The 19,700-nt window shown below is 39.6% G+C and overlaps 1 protein-coding gene across 1 annotated transcript in view; it reads left to right on the forward strand.

Annotated features, from left to right (window-relative positions):
• LOC139739201 (disheveled-associated activator of morphogenesis 2-like) overlaps positions 1-19,700 on the forward strand; it is a 123,263-nt gene that overhangs the window by 57,784 nt on the left and 45,779 nt on the right. The window contains exons 4-7 of the mRNA XM_071649818.1: positions 3,924-3,992; positions 5,941-6,029; positions 7,464-7,599; positions 13,692-13,889. Coding sequence (XP_071505919.1) covers positions 3,924-3,992; positions 5,941-6,029; positions 7,464-7,599; positions 13,692-13,889 — 492 coding nt within the window. The remainder of the gene's footprint in view (positions 1-3,923; positions 3,993-5,940; positions 6,030-7,463; positions 7,600-13,691; positions 13,890-19,700) is intronic.

The following is a 19,700-nucleotide window of genomic DNA, read 5'->3' on the forward strand; positions in this document are numbered from 1 at the left end:
TTTCCATGTTCTTCTCAGTAAATCACGTGGGAAATGTCCTCAATTCGCTCTCCGAATGAGTCGCATGTTTCGTGAAGACTGGTGTTGCATGAGATGTCTGAAGACTTGACGTGTCAAGCATGGCCTAGATTATAAACTGAGTCTCGTCTCAGCATAGTCTTGTGTTGATAGTTCAGCATCTGTCAGCAAACAAATGAAGATAATCGTGCATCTATACAAATTGTTACTACTCCCTCCTCTTCCTCTGTGTCATCTCTTCATTATCATTGTCATCTTCTCCTTTCCCTTATTTTTCTTATTTTTCTTCTTTTCTTTTTATCTTTTTTTTCTTTCTTTTTCATTTTCTGCTTTCTCCTTCTTATTTTCCTCATTGCCCATAAGATATGAAAGAAATTTATCTGAAATTCTATTATGCTCATTATGCACTCACATGATATAAGCCATAGGTCATAATAGAGAATTTGCATAGTTATGAGGGGCAATTCCTTTTATACTGCAATAATTCAAAGGGAAGCATTTTGCTCTAGTTTTAGCACGCCTACTAACCATACCTACTCATGGCATTTAGTTTGTTTGGTAAAAGGGGGAGGGGATGTCTCTGACAGAACAAAGGAAACTTTAGTAGACCATAATGTTAGGTTTTTATGATTTTTTTTTCATGGCAGTATGAGTCATCATTCTTAAAGGGATGACTGGGAAAGAGTAAGAGAGAGAGAGAGAGAGAGAGTGCATGCATGTGTTCATGTGTATGGCTGTAAGTATGCTGTAAGGCAAAACCATAATACAAACAGTTACCTTGCATAAATGCTTAACATTAATCTACCCATACCGTGGCTGAGAAAATAAAGGGTGTGTCATATTCAATGCACATACATGTAGGCAAGTGGGACCATTCAACAACTAGAGTTAAGAGCAAGGTAGGAGTGTAAGAAGTTACCCGAGGCCCTACCAAAACATTCGGAAAGAAAAGAAGGATATTGTAGCAGAGGGAGAGAAGGGAGAGCTGGTACTTGTGACATCTCAGTCTTGTTTAGAGGAGCTTCAGCCCTGAAGTTTCTCCCTTGAGCTTGAAACCAGACACAGTGGGACAATTTAGGTATGGGGATGGGGTAAAAGAAGATGAATGGTGTTGTTGGTGGTGGGGGGGGGGGGGGTGGGGGGAGAGGGGAGGAGCACACAAGCATGTTTATAACATTCAATAAGTGTGGCATTATGGTATGACCCCGGGTTTGCCAGTAGCGAGGTTTCTTTGTATACAAATTGAAGGTGTCAGCTTGAATAACATTGTCCTGCCCAGGTCAACCTGAGAGGATTGTTACTGCTTGGAGGCGGCAGAAAATAGGATTGGAGTCTCATTCTTCCCCCCCCCCCCTCCTCTTTTTAAAACTCTTTGAAACATTCCTGACAAGGTTGGCATGTGAGATTCTGGTAGGCTCAGTCATAAGCAGTTGTAAAGGTACTGTAAACTCTTTCATCCAGGGTGACTGTTTTCTGCACATGGGAATGTAGAATGTATTTATGGTGGATTACCTGAAAAAAAAAAAAAAAGCCTCTTTTTTTCTGGGGGGGGGGGTGTCAGCTTTGTTTTGTTTGGCCATGCGATTTCGTCTGAATGTTGTTAAAGCAAGATTTGTAATGTTATGTCAAGTTATATTTTAGTAGATTTACTGGCAGTAAAGCTGCCCAAATATGTGCTGCAGTTGAGTTAACTTGTATAATCTGAGTTGATGCTGGTAGTTGTTTTATTAACTTGTGACCCTTGTCCTTTGTAATGAGAAGTGGCCATGATAGCAGGTACATTTGTAATCCCATACAGTCATAAAATTATATAGACATCGAGGTTTAGCGTCAGTCTTGCGAACTCAATGACAGAGAGTGTCTGGTGTGTGTGAAATGGTGGATATTGGATGGATTTTCTCATATTACACTTTATTACTTGCCTCACTTCTCCCTTCATCACTGATTCTTTGCTCATAGGCCACTCTATACAGTTCATTTCAAGCATTGAATTACATGGACAATCTCGATAATGAATAATGCAGATACCCTCATCAGATAGCTGGTATGCTCTCAAACTTGTAGGTGATGACCCTCAAGATAGTGATATTTGTATAGGCGATAATGCCGATCGTTGCAATACCTCAGTGTCTTTTCCAGCCTTACGAAATGTAAAAACAAAAAAAATCATGACCATACTACTAGTCTTGGAGGAGTGCATCTTTCACTGGAGATGAAAGTGCTTCGTTTTTTGTTGAAGTATTGTTGGGATCTAATCAAGGATTTTGTCTTGACCGAGGAGTGAGATTTCATTGGCAAACGAAATCAAGAATTTGATTTGATAAATGCTGCACCAAGTCCTCTTTTACCATTCTTGGGGGAAAGTGATCTCTGAGAACGGCCAATGGAATGAGGAGAAAGCTTCCCATAGTCACCTGTCAAAGTGGATATTTCCTTTTTAGAGTGAATCACTTGCTGTCAGTCAGCACCTGTACAATTTTCTACCTCATAAACACGAATCACGCCAACTCTGTAAACTGCAAATTGATAGTGTAACCATCGTCCCACAACAAGCCATTCTTTTTCTTTTCTGTCTCCCCCCCCCCCCCCCATTCAGTAGTTTGATATTCTGTGTTTGTTGGGTTAACCTCTACTCAGAAGTGATCTGAACAGAAATGGCAGCTTGTCAAAATGTATTTTTGTGATTGTAACGGGAGCAAATGGTGAGCAGAGTGGGGAATAATTTGCCGACTTAATTTGATTGAAAACACACCTGACACAGTGTAATGGTACCAATCTCAGCTTCTTTTGATGTGGGGAAAGTGGAAAGCATTTTGCTCGAGTGATGATATTGTGGCAAGGTCTATGCTGTTGTATTTGTTTTTTATTCTCTGAAAAATGTAACAGCAGAAACACCTGTATTCTGATTGCACGTTTCTATTATCTGTCATCTGTGAGGTCAATAGAGTAAAGAAAAAACATATGATTTGTTTACACTTGCATGTTCAGGTGTAACGGCAATGAAAATGTCAGTGCTAAGTCAGGAGAAATGTGTTCATGTTCCTCTACGAATCTGTGGTGGTGTTGGTGTCTCTCAGTTTACAGAATATTCTAAGAAGCAGGGTATTTTCAAGGTTGCCTGTGCCATGCCAGGCAAGCCTGAATGATGATATCACATATTCAAACAGGGCAGAAAATAAACAAAAATCATCCTATTTTCTCTTTCTGCTCAGTTTTTTTTTTAACATGAGCCAGCATGATAGACTCTAGTGTGCAAGAAATGTATGACTAATTTGTAGGGTGTGCAATGAGCACTTTGTATGCATAGACATGACAGGACGAGTGCAGTAAAAATTATGGCACTGATTTGGGCAGTGTGACCACCACAATGAAATTATAGTGATTATTTCCAGTGCAAACGGTATCAGAGACATAGTATTTTGGCAATGGAACATGCCCTACCTTGATACAAATTGATACTTTAATATGACCATAATTTTGTGATGGTCACTGCCTGTTGGGCTTAATGGTCATCCTGCTGTGTCACTATTGACTTGAGATTGTCCATCCAGCTATGTAAGTGATCATTCCAATGTTCATGCCACAAAAAAAAAAAAATCTGTGTCTTTCAATCACAATATCTCAAATATGCAAGTCCTATGTTTGTCTTCGTAGAAATTCTAGTTATTCAAGGTGCTATACAGTCAGCAAGGAATGATCTTATGTATGTGAATATTGCTGTTTGTGAATCCCAAACTCTTGATGAGATAGATTGTGCCTACCCCACAATGTAGGACATCATTTGCCAGGAGTAAGAATTCAAATCAGTGCTTTTAGAATAGAAGAATTATAAGGCCAACTTGGTGATTCTCTGAAAATCTCAGACTAAACATTGGTATACATTTGTCATTCATTGTACTTTTCAGGAACAAGAGGACCCCAATTCTACAGCATGGCCTGACTACTACCTGGACCAAATCAACGCAATGATGACGGTAAGAGTTTATATTTTTTTCCGATGCTTCCTTGTAGTGATACCCATGAGAATGAGAGTTCCGTTTCTGTGTACAAGATAAAAAATAAAAATCTCTGCTACTCCACTTCATAAGGCAGTGTGGAAATAGCCGTTAAAAAAGTTGAAGTCGTGTCACTCTTTATTGATTAATTAGTAGAGAATAAAAGATAGCGTGTATACTATGTAATAAGTATGTATTAAACAAAAATAATGCTCTCATTCATCAGTGACAGTGGCACCAATTACAATACCCTGAATATCTACGGGTTGCATGGCGCTTGCTCTAGTTTTGCATAGAATATATCAGGAATGTGAAAGACAGCATGTAATTGCAGCTTTAGGGATCACTTCTATTGAAGGTGTTCTGTGTAGTGAGACTTCACTTAACCCCAAATAGTGCATCATCCACGGTACACGTGGTTTTGATGGCTTTGTCATCTTGTGTGCTAAGTGGCTGCAACACTTTGTGACTGCCCATCAACGGAAAAATGTGAATGTCTCCAGACATTTGTGACAATGAGGCGCATATTTTGGTGATGAATATTCCTCCAGTGAGCACGCTTCTCTCCTTTTCATTTTTGCCATACACAAATGACTTGGCAGGGAGAAATTGAGCCTCAGGATATTTTTGGAAATGCCTGATCGTAGAATGAATGCATCCCCATTAGTGGCAGTCAGGTGAGGGGGGCATTACAGATACCATTAAAATGGACTTTCTCAGTAGAGAACATTGTCCAGTCATGTACCCAGCGTCTGATACAATGGACCGTCTCTGTAATGTATTACATTTCATGGATGTTTCTTTTCCTTCAGCCCAGTAGCAAAGCATTTCATTCACCTGTTCCCTCCAATTCAGTTCCTTAGGCAGGAATTCACTTAGTTGTTGCTAGGTAGGGCAAGCCCCTAGCAACCTTTTTGGGTTGTTAAGGACAACTTTTGTGAACAAAACATGCATACAGTTTGAAGTATTATACTTTTGTATGATTATCCATTCCAGCACATTACTCCATCCACTTAGCACCAGGCAGGAGAGGGAGAGAGGGAAAGATAGATAGATAGATAGATAGATAGATAGATAGATAGATAGATAGATAGATAGATAGATAGATAGATGAATACATGAGAAGAGAAAGAGATGAAGAGAGAAAGGAAGTGAGGTGATGGGGAGGAATGTTGTTTACATGAACATTCTGTAAGGGATTAAGTTTGCGTGCCATTCAAATAGTTTCAATTGATTGCTATTCCATTGAAACTAAGTCATTAAGGAATGTCTTCACTAATGTTAGAGCATTTCTTTCCTTGAAACCACCCAGAATACCCAAGGTGATCAGGCTGAGGGTCACAAGGCTCAACTTAAAACACCTGGTCTGATTATATACCTTGAAAATCTATGCTAATTTGATGTCAAAACATGTGTTTCAAGTTAGCTTGATATGTAGTATTTCCTTAAAGGCAGCATGTAAGCGAGCTAAGGTGCATCAAGCTCAAAATTTGTTGAAGTTTAATTGCTTGAACATTTGATGTGTTAGCTCTCCTTTGCTCGTATTCAGATATTTCCATTCACAAAAAGTGGACACACAACAGTAAACGATCTCAGTATTATAAGAATTACAAGGTGCATAACGTCGCTGGGGCGACAAGACCTTATATCTACAAAATACCAAATGTTCAGGAGAGCAAAAAAACATGGCAGCCAAAGCACTATATCAAACGGGATTCATTTTTGGGGTAAGAGAGCTAAGACTTGGACAGGACATCACTTAACAGATTATCTGACCATTAATGCAAAAAAGTCATTTTCACCAACATTTCAGATACAAGGTCTTGTCACCACAGCAATGATTATTGTATATCTTATTTTTGTGTTTGTTTTGTACAAATATATTTCTAACATAATATTTGCAATAAATGTCTTTCCACCCATCTAGTTAATCTTCACGGCAGGTGAGGAGGAAACAGCAAACCGGACCAAGGTTGTGGACAACCTCAAGACTGCCCTCAGAACACAGCCCATGAGGTGGGTACATTCTACATCTTTGATGTTATTTAGTGGTTAGTGGTTTAATACAGTAGATATAAAAATGACAATTATGTGGAGTTGTTATATCAGTTTAGTAGCGAATGTGAAGTTACGCTTATTAGGACTTTGGCTCGCCAAAACCAGCTGCCTGATAAGGGCTTTTTACACTTGTAAATTTTTGCTTAGCCCCGGACCAACGGTGGGGCTAAGGGGGGGCCTTAGCCCCACCGTTGGTACGGGACTATCCTTAGCCCACTTTCTGTTTACACTCGTTTTTGCCAAAGTGGGCTAGCCCCACCGATAGTACGGTACTATCTGGCCCTGCAAAATAGCAGGGGTTAGCACCGCAATTGCGGTGCTACACAATGTAGCACCGCAATTGCGGTGCCAAGCAAGTGAGTGTAAACAGAACGAAAAAATAATCCTGGGCTAAGCGACGGAGACGAAGTCCGACCCTCACTGACCAATCAGAAACGAGGTAATCAAGTGCTGCCGGTGCGTGCGTGTACGTGTACAGTACACAGCGTAATTATGAATATTCATGTGGTTTGGAAAGTCCGGGGCTAAGAAATACGAGTGTAAAAAGGTCAGTTTTCTCCTTAGCCCCGGACAAGAGATAGTACGGGACTAATTGGCGAGTGTAAAAAGCTGAAAAAATTGGTACGGGACTAACGATAGTCCTGGGTCAGAGAAAGTCCGGGGTTAAGAAACACAAGTGTAAAAAGCCCTTTAGTGAGCTGCTGCTAATTGTGAAAACTGCCTTTCCTCTACACCAAAAAACATTAGTAACAAACAAACAAAACAAATTAAAGGAGAAATAAAATTGGCAAACATGGAAAAATGGAGAATGATTAAGACTGAGTCTTTTCTTTGAGGGGGGGGGGGTTGTATTTACTCCTCCACTGCCCTTTGGGAAGCATCAATATTCCTTCCATTGTTTGTCATGACTGAATGTATTGACTCCAGCATTTCACAAGGAATAGAAGAGCCTAACACTGTAGGTCTGAAATGTTAATTTACTATTTTATGCCATGTACACGAGATCGAATGTTCCATAGTCATGGTGATTTATATGTAATTTTAGTAATTGTTCCCAGATTATTATCTATCCATTTCTTAGAGAGGGATGGAGGTGGAGTAACTCTGCAAACATTTTGACGGGTCATATTTATAGTTTGGACTGTCATGATTAATATCATATGAAACATCATCTGCTTATAACAGACTGATTAATTCAGCTCTTTATGTCCAATACTACAATTAATTGTGCTTTACAGCACAGACAATATCCTTTGTTTGTTTGTTTTTCTTTTGAATAGATTATTACTTTTTTTTTCTACAATACATTTCCTTTTCCAACATATTATCTTGTACAAAATACACAATTTCCATACCCAGTCTCTTATCTTTTTCCTGCATTCTTTAACCCAGATTTGTGACACGGTTCCTGGACCTAGATGGTTTGTCCACACTCCTGACCTTCCTGGAGAAGATGGACTATGCAACGATGGAGAGTCCCATTCATACGTCAGTCATTGGCTGTATCAAAGCTCTCATGAATAATTCAGTAAGTAATTTATCAAGCTTTGATTTAATTGGTTGTATCAAAGCTTCATGAATGATTCAATAAGTTATTGATCAAGCTTTGATACCTACATCAGTCATTGGCTGTATCAAAGCTCTCATGAATAATTCAGTAAGTAATTTATCGAGCTTTGATTCCTATACATCAGTCGTTGGCTGGATCAAAGCTCTCATGAATAATTCAGTAAGTAATTTATCAAGCTTTGATTCTTACATCAGTCATTGGCTGGATCAAAGCTTTAATGAATAATTTAGTAAGTAATTTATCAATCTTTGATTTAATTGGTTGTATCAAAGCTTTATGAATATAAGTACATACTATTGTGCATGTAATTGAGTAAGCTTTGATTCCTACATCAGCCATGGGCTGTATCAAAGCTCATTAATATTTCAGTAAATAACCTGATTAAGCTTTGGAATTTATCAGAGTGCATGTACATGTAGTATATGTAACCCCATCAAGTATTCAACTCATTAGGCGTTTTCACATCAGCCCGATGTTTCGAAATGGCGCGCTATTTTCTGACTCGGGAAATTTTCCCAATAGCGAAATAGCGCGCTATTTGATAATGTGAACACAAATTAACGCGCTAATTGTATCGCTCTGATCGAGAAAATTTCGCGAGTCCAACTCGGGAAATTTCTGAAATAGCGGGATAGTAGCGCGCTATTTGATAATGTGAAAACAACTCGAGAAATTAGCGCGATGCATCCATTATGCCTAGCATGTGTGACCCGATCGATCGAGACAAACTGCACACAAATCACGAGGAATTTTTGAGAGGGCACACACATTACTTATGCTGTTTGCACATACTCAGCTGTTGAATTAGCTCGACAAAAATTCGGGCTGATTCTCTTCGGTCTGATGTGAATAAGAAATGAAATAGCGCGCTAACTCGCAATCGTGAAAAATTTCTCAAGCTTGGATTTTTATCGGGCTGATGTGAAAACGCCTACTGAGTGATCCTCCTCAGCTCATGAATGATGCATGTTAGGAAACTCATGAATAATGCAAGAAGAAATCAAGGTTTCTTGAATAATTCAATAATTGCCTCATACCTCATGAAAGATTGATAGTGTTTACACACCCAAGGTGACCCCAGTTATGAGAATAGCAGGTCACCTTTTGAGCACATTATTTGCCTCGTTTTACATCAGTCTCTACCAAATCTACATTCAGCAGACCAATAAGATTACAATGCAGATCAGTTATCACAGTTTTATTTATGTTGCAAATATGACTTCAAGAAAGATGTGTTTACGAAATAATGCACCATTTTGAAGAAGAAAAAATATTCAAAAATAGATTGCAGAAGAGTGAAGAGAGGATAAGTGCTGAACTTTAGAGAGCACAAGTTGTTAATGTCAGAGATATTTAAATAAAAGTACATTGGCTACGTGCGGCCACATTTAATTTGATGTAGAATACATTCTCGCACAAACTCAGCCGGATTCTTCCGAAAGTGATACGGTTCACCTGCAGATATCGGTGCTGCGTTTCTTCCTGTCTCAAGGCAAGACAGTGGCTGTCTTGAGGTTTGCTGGTTTGTCGCGGGGCAGGAAACCGATCCTGAAGTCTTCAGCAGGTGTCTGAGATGGTATCTGTAAACAACGCTTTGTGATAGTCAAATGAGCCACACAGCCATGTCTAGGGTGGTTGCGTTCACATTAGGCTATGTTTTATCTTCCATTTGTTTTAAAGTTGGACTAGACTTCTAAATCTAGAATACCACATTCAAAGCTCTGAATGTGGAATTCTGATTTGCCGAGGGCAGTATCACGTTTGGTATCCCATCATGCAATTCATCTCAAATCTTTATGCAACAGGGCCGTGAAATATTGTGTGGGTTCGAGAGAGAAAACAGATACCATTAGTATGATATGTCAACTGAAACTTAAAGAAAAGAAGGAATTATAAGGGGTGTCTTTCAGTATTATACTGTATCTCTTGATGCAATTTAGTTAAATCAATGTCTTTTTCAACTTAAGATAAAGCCTATGGCAAGTCACTTCTTTTTGTTTATTTGTTTTAGTTCAGTCTGTCTATGTAGTTTTGTAGAAAAAGAGAGTTGAAATTCATCGCAGGGTACCTTCAGGCCATTTTCTGTCTCAGACCAGAAATACAAACTACATGTGGGGGGGGGGGGGGGGGGGAGGGGGCAAGGAAGGCAAAATGAGCTACACAGTCAGCTATGCCTATTAGGAGATAAAACTGTTAGATGAGGGGGAATGAATGGAAAATTACTCTGAAGTGATGCACTTGAGAGGAAGGGAAGGGCATTCATCATTTGCCCAGAAAACTTTGATGGTTGCTGGATCCTCCTTTCATCTCAGTATCAAAAGAGGAGAGATGTGTTGTCAGGTCTGTCTGACAAGATGCCTTCAAAGCATTTCCTCCTCTCATTAGCATCATGGGGGAGGGGGGTGATACACAGTCGTTTCTTTTCTTAAACATACCACGGAACAGTGAGAGGATGCAAGTACAGTAGCAGAGATTGAAGGAAACTGGAGTTCCTTTCAAAGATTCTGCTCCTGCTGAAGACAGATTCATGTTGTCAGTGAGAGGTTGTACGGTATTTGGGGATGTGAACAGCCCCCCTGGGACCGTCGATACTCTGCAGATTGCTACATCCTGTCCGTCAGGGGAGGAAAGGCAGACACAAGGGACTAAGAATAGCCCCCATGGAGATTATCATCTCTTCAGACCCCCCTTGTGGCTTAGCCTGACTCCCAGACTGGGGGTGTTCCCCCACCCACCTGCGTCCATATCCAGAGTCCATATACACCAGTCTTGAGGAAAACATACAAAGAAAGAAAGTAACAACAACCAAAAAAAGAAAAGAAAAAAAGATGTACCTAATGTTCGGGAATGTGCACATGTATTAAAGAGATATTATTATTATCATTATTATTATTATTATAATTCATTCCACCAGGTAAAGAATATAGGATACATATCATAGACATTACAAACATATGAACATTACAAAGGAATACACTGTGACTGTACTGTACATGTTGCGCAGAATGAAAATGAAATGAATGGAGACAGGAGTGTCAGGAGGTTCTATAAAAGAGGGTGTGTATGTTTGCCACATTTGTACTTCTTCTAGCTCATGATTGATCTATTCTAAATTTAGACTTTTCATTCTCATGTATGGAACTATCCAGAGGATTTTTTGTTCCTTTTTTTACAAATTTAATCAATCAATTTTCTTAATTTTTGCTACATCAACACACACACAAAAAAAGTCTTACCAAAATCACACAAAGAAACATTTAAGTGGCGATATGTCCAGCACAGGAAGAAATTATGTTAATTCTAATGAGTACATTATAGAGATCAACAGACAGTAAAATCCAGGTTGGGAACATCATTTTATGGGGATGTAATGAGTGAGACCATTAGTGGTCCTTACAGAGACCTGCATGAAACAAAGAACACGATGACATGATTTGCGCATAATTTATGGAAACATGGTGCATCTATTACTCACTGATATTCTTAGTAGTCCCTAAATGGGTTTCCTGCTCCAACGACAAGCCTGGCCAATATAAAAAGAACAAAAAAAGGAAAAGAGGAAAAAAAATAGGGACCAAATACAGGGCACTATGACTCACGTATTACCACATGTCTACCGATTTTCCTTTTTTCTTCCACATTTTCAAGGAGAGCTCCGTACACGCTATGATAATTGTACATGGCTGCTTTTGCTATTGATTGAAATTTGGTCAGAGTTTCCTAAACTAATTAGAGAGGACGGTTAGTTACGCTAGGATTTGGGATGGGGAAAGCGGCTTTGAAAGGAGGTCAGGGAATTCTCAATGTCACGGCTAAGAAATCATTAGTGGCCATTTCCTCGTGTCTGTCTCAAGACTTCTGGAAATTCCAACCGTTCCTATTTCTACCAAGATTTGTCAGAAAAGAATTGTGGCGTGCAACATATTCCATGATTTCACTTTTGGAATGAGGTCTGAGTCATGCCCTGTGTGAGAACGTCAGTTGCTAGTTTCCCGTTTCATTGAACTTGAACCTGCCACGATGCATAGATGCTATGTTCAGGATTGTTATTCATCATCATAAAACCCATTCATGTCAATAGGGGGAATAAAGGAAAGGAAATATTTTCCAGTTATTTCATTTAAATTAAGTTGAACACTGTGTTTTACTCACCTGAAATGATAGGAAGATTCTAGTCATGTGCATTATTCTGTATATCTTGTTGAAGAGCCTTTAACACATTTTGTTACAGTCTATTGTGATTTGAGATTTCGTTACTCGTTATGTTATGTTTATGTCAACTTTGCTGTGTCCATGACAGTCGCCTCTCGGACAGAACTGGAGAATATTCCTTAGCTTTTTGACATTCTACACATCAGTACCTTTTTATTCTGTGTCATTTTATTCTTTGATTTTCAGTTAAGATATGATTTATGTTATTTGTTTAAGAATATGTTTTTCTCTGTTTTATTTTGATTATATCATTGTGGTTGAGTGTATTCCTATAGAATCTGCGCAATATAAATTTACAGTCATTTTTATTTTTCTAAAGTGCACTTCATTTGGCATGCTGTCTTAAATCATCCATCAGTTATTTGTAGTGAAAAATCATTAATGTTACAAGCATACAGTGGGTAGTTTTGTTTTGTTTTGTTTTTGGGGGGTTTTCCTGCAATAAGTTTGTTTGGGGATTCTCGGGTGTGAAAAGGTGTTTGTGCACAGAAGTGTGAAAAGGAGAGGGGATACAACTAATGCATTTTATAGGCCCCCTATAGATAGACAAACAAGCAGACTTAAAGAATAGCATTGCAGAAATAAATATACGAACAAACATGCACCCACTGGTGCACACACACACACATACACAATAACACCATTTGATAAAAGTATCTAGAATTCTCATGAGCCCGAGTATATGTAGGAAACAAATCCTGCCCCAGCCTTGTGTTTTCACAGCATCATAATGGTGGCACACAGAGGTGATACCAGCTGAGCAGGTGCGGCGCATTCCATTGGTCGAAAGCTTTAGCAAGGTGATGCTGTACATCCCTGTGCTTAGTAAGGTGTGAAGTTAGCAGCCATGTGGCAGCTTCTCACCTCTTGTTTTGATGATACTACAACAATTTTCTGCCACTGTGTAATGAAGCATGCTCCTAGCATCCCTCGTCCATATGATGCTAATTCTCAAAGGGCATACGTAAGGACAAAGATTTCCGATTGTATACATGTCAGCATTCTGTGAGTGAAAAATGACAGATCGATATATTCTAGAATGGCAAATTGCGTCACAGATTCATGACCGCAAAGTTATCCTTTATATTTTATAAGTGTGCTTGCTTTACCTGGCTGTTCCGGCTCTCACATCTTCAGAAATTATGACACTTAGAATGACAAATTCACATACTCCCATGTAAATAGATATTTCTTTTCATGATATTCTGTGTATCTGTTGAAACAAAATGCATTGTATCAGCAGTGAAGAGAAGCTGAGATTTTTGCTGCCAACTGTGGAAACTCTCTTACTATAATCATTTCTTTGTAACATCTGAGAATATGAAGTAAACACTGACACAAATTACTACACTCACTGGCCATATTCTACTTAAAGCAAGGGATGATACTATGTAGTCTTCTGGGAAGAAATGGCCAGAATTAAAAGAATACACATGAATGTACTTTGCAAAAATTTGTCTTCACCTACATAAAGTACTTAAGGCCTCCATATAATCCTTTTTGGATAGTTAATATCAGGAATTGACACATGCCTGTCTCTTCTAGAGGAACTTGTGGCTCAGTGGGTAAGACCAGGGACCTTCAATCACAAGGTCCCTGGTTCAAGTCCCCTGGCTGCAGTGGTTGTGTCCCTAGGCATTAAGGAACTTCATCCCTAGTGCCTAGTCCTTTGAAAGTGACTGTACAACATGTAGGTCATCTGTCTGTCCCATGGTTGCTTGGTTACAAGCATTGGCTGCTCCCTAAGCAGTCCCGTTAAACAAATCAATTCAAGTCGAATCAAATTCTAATCCCCTGCTGTACGTTTTGTCTGTATTCTCTCTTTCTCCCCTCCATAGCTTGGACGAGCCAACGTGCTGGCCCACCCGACGGCCATCAACGTCATCTCACAGAGTATGATCACAGAGAACATCAAGACCAAGATCGCCGTACTTGAAATCATGGGGGCGGTGTGTCTGGTGCCAGGGGGTCACAAGAAGGTCCTGGATGCCATGTGCCACTACCAGCTCTTCGCCTCGGAGAGGACGAGATTTCAGGTTTGTAGATTAATTGTCTCGTCATCCTTCCATCTGTAATGGAATGGAAGAAGGAAAGAGGGAATATGAAGACAAAGCGAGGAAGGAAAAAGGAAAACATGAGTTTTGGATCATGATGAAGGAAGGAAGATAGAAGATGGGTAGAAAGCATAATGATAGACAAATAAGATATTGCCAGCAAGAAACTGCAGAAGGAAATATACAAGTGTAGGAAGAGCTGATGAAAGAGAAAATAAGAGAAGGAGAACTTGAGGGAAAATACTGGAGGGGGGGAATCAAGAGACTGAGTTGAATAAACATTGTCATTGGGTGTTCAAAATATGACGTGTGAGATTAAACTGCATGCAAACTTATATAAGGAAAGCCTCAAAATGTTAGAAGTCTAGAGTTAGCAAAGTGTGCAAATATTTGTCCTTCTAATCCTTAGTTCTCAAGACCTCATCTAACACGAGCAGGTGCAGGCTTTATTCCTTTCTAGAAACTCTTTATTATTCTTAGTCTGTGCATTTTTTGTTATCTTTAAGACATCTCAGCTTATTGAAACTGAATCCTCAAGGCTCATTTGAAGGGTCACTGTTGTGTGTAGTTGAATGAACAAATTTACCAGGGAAAGGGGAAAGTCAAGATAGAGTCACATAAATGTCAACTCGCGGCTTTACTCTATACTTGGATGCTTACAATTCCTAAATGCAGCATATCGGTGTCAAGCCTGAATTCTATAAAAGAACCTTTTAATTCAGCTTAATCTATGAACTTATCAACTCTGCCCTTCAGTCTGCGTTCACACAAGGACATACTGTTCGCTGGCAAGTAACACAAAACCCTGGATTGGATGACGAGTGATATCCATGTCATGTGCAGTCTGTGTGGAGGATCTCTTAGTCCTGAAGTGCTTCTGTGCTGTTGCTGGGATTTTTCTGGATACAAATCCTCCCAACCTCCCTGCAAGACTTCCTCAGTATTAGAACTCTTCCACACCACAAAATGATCATATTTGGTCTCTCGTCTGAATTATTCTGAGACTGATCGTCAAAAACTTGATCCACCTTCTCACATTGCCCAGACATAGTGACCTCTTTCATATTTTGTTTCGAGAATAAACTCTTTCTTCGCATGACCGGGAAGTTGATTATTGAGCAAACATGTTATTGCGTGCATTAAACATTAAGCTCACATCCTTTTGCTTGTGTGGAACATTTTGCATGAAATAAGATATTTTCTTTAAAAGGGTAGATAGTATTATGCGCATATACTTTTATTCCTCTTTATCAAGTGCATAGGATGTTTCGAATCAGTGATATCCCTTTCGTCATTGATTCTGGAACCCTTAGTGAAGCTGTGTCCTATTCAGTGACGTGAAGAGGAGGTAATGGAATTATCTTCTAGGTCTAGACAATACCCTTGTGGGTAGTGGGACTTGTAAACATGTTATTGACAGTTGTGTCATTCCCTTCTGACAGAGGATATCGTCCCCCGTTTGAATCGGAACTGGTGGTAATTGGTCATTGCCCGTTTGTTGGATGGACGATGTGTCAGATGGACAGTAATTCCCAGGGTGGGCACACACCTTGCCCCGATGAATAGGAGGGGGGTCTTTTGACACATGGAATTAATGTAGCAGCAACCAGTTCATGATCAGTTGCTGAATAGAGTTACAACGAGATTGTCAATTCATGCCCTTTGTAGAACTGGCTTGCTAAGAGGCAGCATGCAAAGGTGAAACCATCCAACGTCCTGGACACTGGCCAATTGAAATAACCTTCAGTGTTTGAAAAATTTGTGGCTATTTCCCTCTACTTTGATTATATGTCATATTTCAAATCCCAATTGGCTGGCAATCCCTCTTCCCTCCTGTCCAGACTTACGGAAATTTGATTCCAAATAAACTCCCAAATCTTCTTTCCTTCAGTATGAAAGGCATCAATATAATAAAGAGCACCTAAACTGTACAAGTTCTTGCCCTCTCTCTGTAATTCATTCCTACTTCATTTTCTGAAATCAGTTTTGAAGTCACTTATATATGAAAAATAATGCCATATTCAATCATATTTTCAATTATTGAATGATGCAAGGTTTCTCTGGAAATCTTTACATACTGTAATATTGCCAGACACTTTTCCGTCACGCATGAGGAATTGTTGGAATTCAAGTTTCAAATGCGAGTGATCGCTGCGGGAATCAGAGTAGATTCGTCATCAGATATGAAAATAGATATTTCCTGGGGCTGACAGCTTTCGCAAACGAAAGGTGGTGGGACTAATTAGCGCAGCGAAAGATCCCCGCCCAGATGAGGGTGGGAGGGTGACAGGGGAGAGCATCATTCTAATTAGATTATTTGAGTTGGATGGGGGAAGACGCTGCCTCATTTCCCAGAAAGAAGTGAGTCAGAGGTGCGATTTTTGCCCCCAACTTTTGTGTGGTACCCGTACTCCAAGAGGCTTGTGAGTAATTAGCATTGCACCGTAATGATTATGGGGGAGGATATCAGAATAGTCTTACAATAATCATGATGATATTGTTGAGGTAATTCTATGATTGATGGAAAAAAATCAGTGCATGGTATTCTTCTAGGCATTTTTTTTTTAACTTAGGTTATCAGTGTGTTATTTCAACATTTTATTGGCAGAACTGTCCATGAGAAAAAAATATTTAACTGTACAGAAACTTTCCTCATGCAGAAAAATCCATTGATTCAGGTGCAGAGTTTGTTATTCCAAATTTGATCAAAATCATGGCATTCATGTATAGTGATGAAGTGATTTAGATGGTGTAATATGCACCCTATTGGTCATGGTTGAAGAATTGGGAGAAATTTAAGCCTCAAATTCACTTTCATATCCATGGGACTTCTGAAAAAAAAAGTTTGCTCTTTTCAACCAAAATACTTCATAGATTATGTAGTCTATATTTCCAGAGAGGGACAGGGTGCTTCTCTGAAGTTTAGGATCAGGATTGGGGTTCCTTAGTCTCAAGGGTCACAGCAGGTTCAGCAGCAGGGATGACAGTGAGTCAGGTCGGAAGGCACGCAGAAGAGGTCCCTCCAATGAAAATCGACCGCAAACGCTTTGAGCAGAGCGGACAGCTACAGTCACATGCGTCCGTCTGCTCGCCGTGTGTATCCATCTGACCTAGTCCCAGAATACCCAGGCTGTTCCTCCGTCTCGGTGGGGATTGGAAACAGGAGGTGGTGGGGGGGGGGGGGGGGGGGTGGGGGAGGGGAGAGGGATAGCAAGTCTGAATAGGAAGCAGATTATAAACAGATTCACCTTGAGTAAGACAGGGGCTACCATTAAAGCAGATTAAACAAGTTACACCACTGAGGAATATATTCCTCTGCCTGTTCAATAGTTGCTTTTAGTTTCATGTTAATGAAAGTGGTGTCTCTCTGAGCCATTAGCCAAGCATTACATTTCCCCCTTCACATATTATACTTTTACCTCTCCAGTCGTAAAGTGCATTGAGAGTAAAGCATGAAAACTAGCCAACGGTTTAAAAGTGTTGAAACTTTGTTCTTATATAGGGGGGCAAGCTACCAGATGATAGTGTAGAGAGTTGGTTGTGAAGTTTTAAGCAGTTAAGTGCACAAGAAGTATAGAATTCAAGCACAATAGGTTGATTTAGGACAATTACATTTGTATCAACATGCTTTGTCAAAACTGAAGACGTTTTTTGAGTTTCAAAACATTCTGGACTTTGAAAGGAGATGTGAAGAGATGAAATCAATTTCCTGTTTTTCAACCAATCAATATCATAATGACGTGATAGAGGGTCCCATATTGTTGAAGTTCTTACTAGTGCGAGATTTTGACAAATTTTTTTTAAAAAAGTTTGTGATAGGTGAGAGTGAAATGACACTAATTGAATTTTATATGACATTTCAGAGGAATATATGGGTTGTATAATCTTCCAGTGTTGTCTACCACAAAGGCTGTACAATGGAAACAGAGCGTGAATCTTGCCATGTGTATCCCATAGGAAGCGAACTTTGTGAGCCAACTAGATGAGTGGTTTGTTTTTTCCTCTACACATCAGAAACGTGCTGATACAGGACCCATGCCACTTTAGTGGGAATCCGCCTCAATTACATACCATCTAACCCCCCCCCCCCCCCCACCTCCCACCCCTTTTCCACCCCGGTGATCATGAATTGCATCAGCACAACTTTACCCATCCTGCACTCAGTATGTGCCTAGCAACTGGTCAACCATTAACACGCTGACCAATTAAAAAGATGACATGTGAGCAAATTTTAACTTCGGGCCATAATGAATACCTGCATTATTACTAGTCTTTGATCAGGCATTGACTTGGAGGGATTTCCAATCGACTTTAAATCGTGTTCTGTCAAAATGGGCCCATTATCAAAAGCAAAGAAGCACCATAGTTACACTTGAACAAGGGGATCCTACACATGTATACGAGTGACCTTACAGCAAAAAGATACTGTAACATAATCCTTTGTGTGGAAAAAGAGAGAAAAATACTTATTGTATTCATGTATTCCCACAGTTGAGATGGTGCTTGATTGTGTTATGATCTGTAGCAAATATTTCAGGTTTGTTTTCAACTTGCTGTCCCAGCAACCAAATGAATAGTCGACTGTGATAGCCCATCATAACAGAAACAAAAGATAGCTAGTTTGTTCCAAAATAGACTTTTGTTACCTGTACTATACTGGTAATGTCATGGGTCATTGGTTGTTAATGGGATGAACCAGAAACATTCTAACTATATTTTGTGGTCTTTGAGCAAGATGGGAGTGTTTTCAAATAGGTGCATCAGTGCATTACATGTAGATGATCCATGATTTCAATGCTTTTTGCTGGGTAGTTCTTAGTATTATGAAACTTCTACCAGAAACAATTTATAGATTATGCCCTGGTCACATCGAGATTACACATTTCTTTTTCATTTTGTGAGAAATAGTATACTTGGTTATGATGCACATGTAAGTGCAGTTTATTGAGGAAATTTTTTCCAAGCTCTTTTACTGTTTAATGCATTACACCCTTATGTGATGTGTGAACCTTGAACAGGAAGGAAAGTTGATCGTCATTGTCACATAACATCCCACTTGATATTGTAATACTTGCAAATTGCTAGTAAAGATTTACCAAGCAAACAACATAAAGGGGTAATTGTTTGCCCTCCCTTGTAATTTTTTTAACAGGCCAGCTTTTATGAAGGGTCATTGCTGGAGGAAAATGCCCGTAAAATGAATTAATTGGCTGTTGCCTTTGAGTCAGAAGTTTTGCATCACTCTCGCCGTGATTTGCAAAAGTTGTGGTTGACTTCTGCTCACGAGGATCCGACAGCTGGTGATGGGAGCCCGAATGGAGTGGGACGCTCACTTGACAGCGGAAAACTTCTTGAAGTGTATAGTGGCCTCTTTTAACCAGAGGAAGATGAGGAATGACAAGGAGAGATAGAGAGGAAACTATTTGAGATATTTTTGACGTGATTGACAAGGAGACTTGTCTCTGAGGGCCCCTCCCAAAAACAAAAACAAAAAAAGAAGAAAAGAAAGCAGGAAAGAGAAAATAATGTTCCAACAGTTGTCATCGTACAGAACATGAAAATAGCCAGAACTTGCAAATCATGGGGGTGGGGCGGGGGAGTGCTTGGTGGGTGAGGGTTGGAGCTGAAGGGGGTTGGGTTAGGGCTGTCTTTATGGATGGACTGAGTAGTTTGAACACATTAGTGTGCTAGCATGCTGATTAAGTTGCAGTTATATTGCAGCATTATCGTGATTGATGAGACTTTCGAGTATACCCAGAACAATTTGTGTTGGTAGACAAACACCCACCACGA

Source organism: Diadema antillarum, unplaced genomic scaffold (assembly GCF_040938485.1).
Source record: "Diadema antillarum isolate AM-2024a unplaced genomic scaffold, OU_Dant_1.0 scf00000029, whole genome shotgun sequence".
Taxonomy (NCBI): domain Eukaryota; kingdom Metazoa; phylum Echinodermata; class Echinoidea; order Diadematoida; family Diadematidae; genus Diadema; species Diadema antillarum.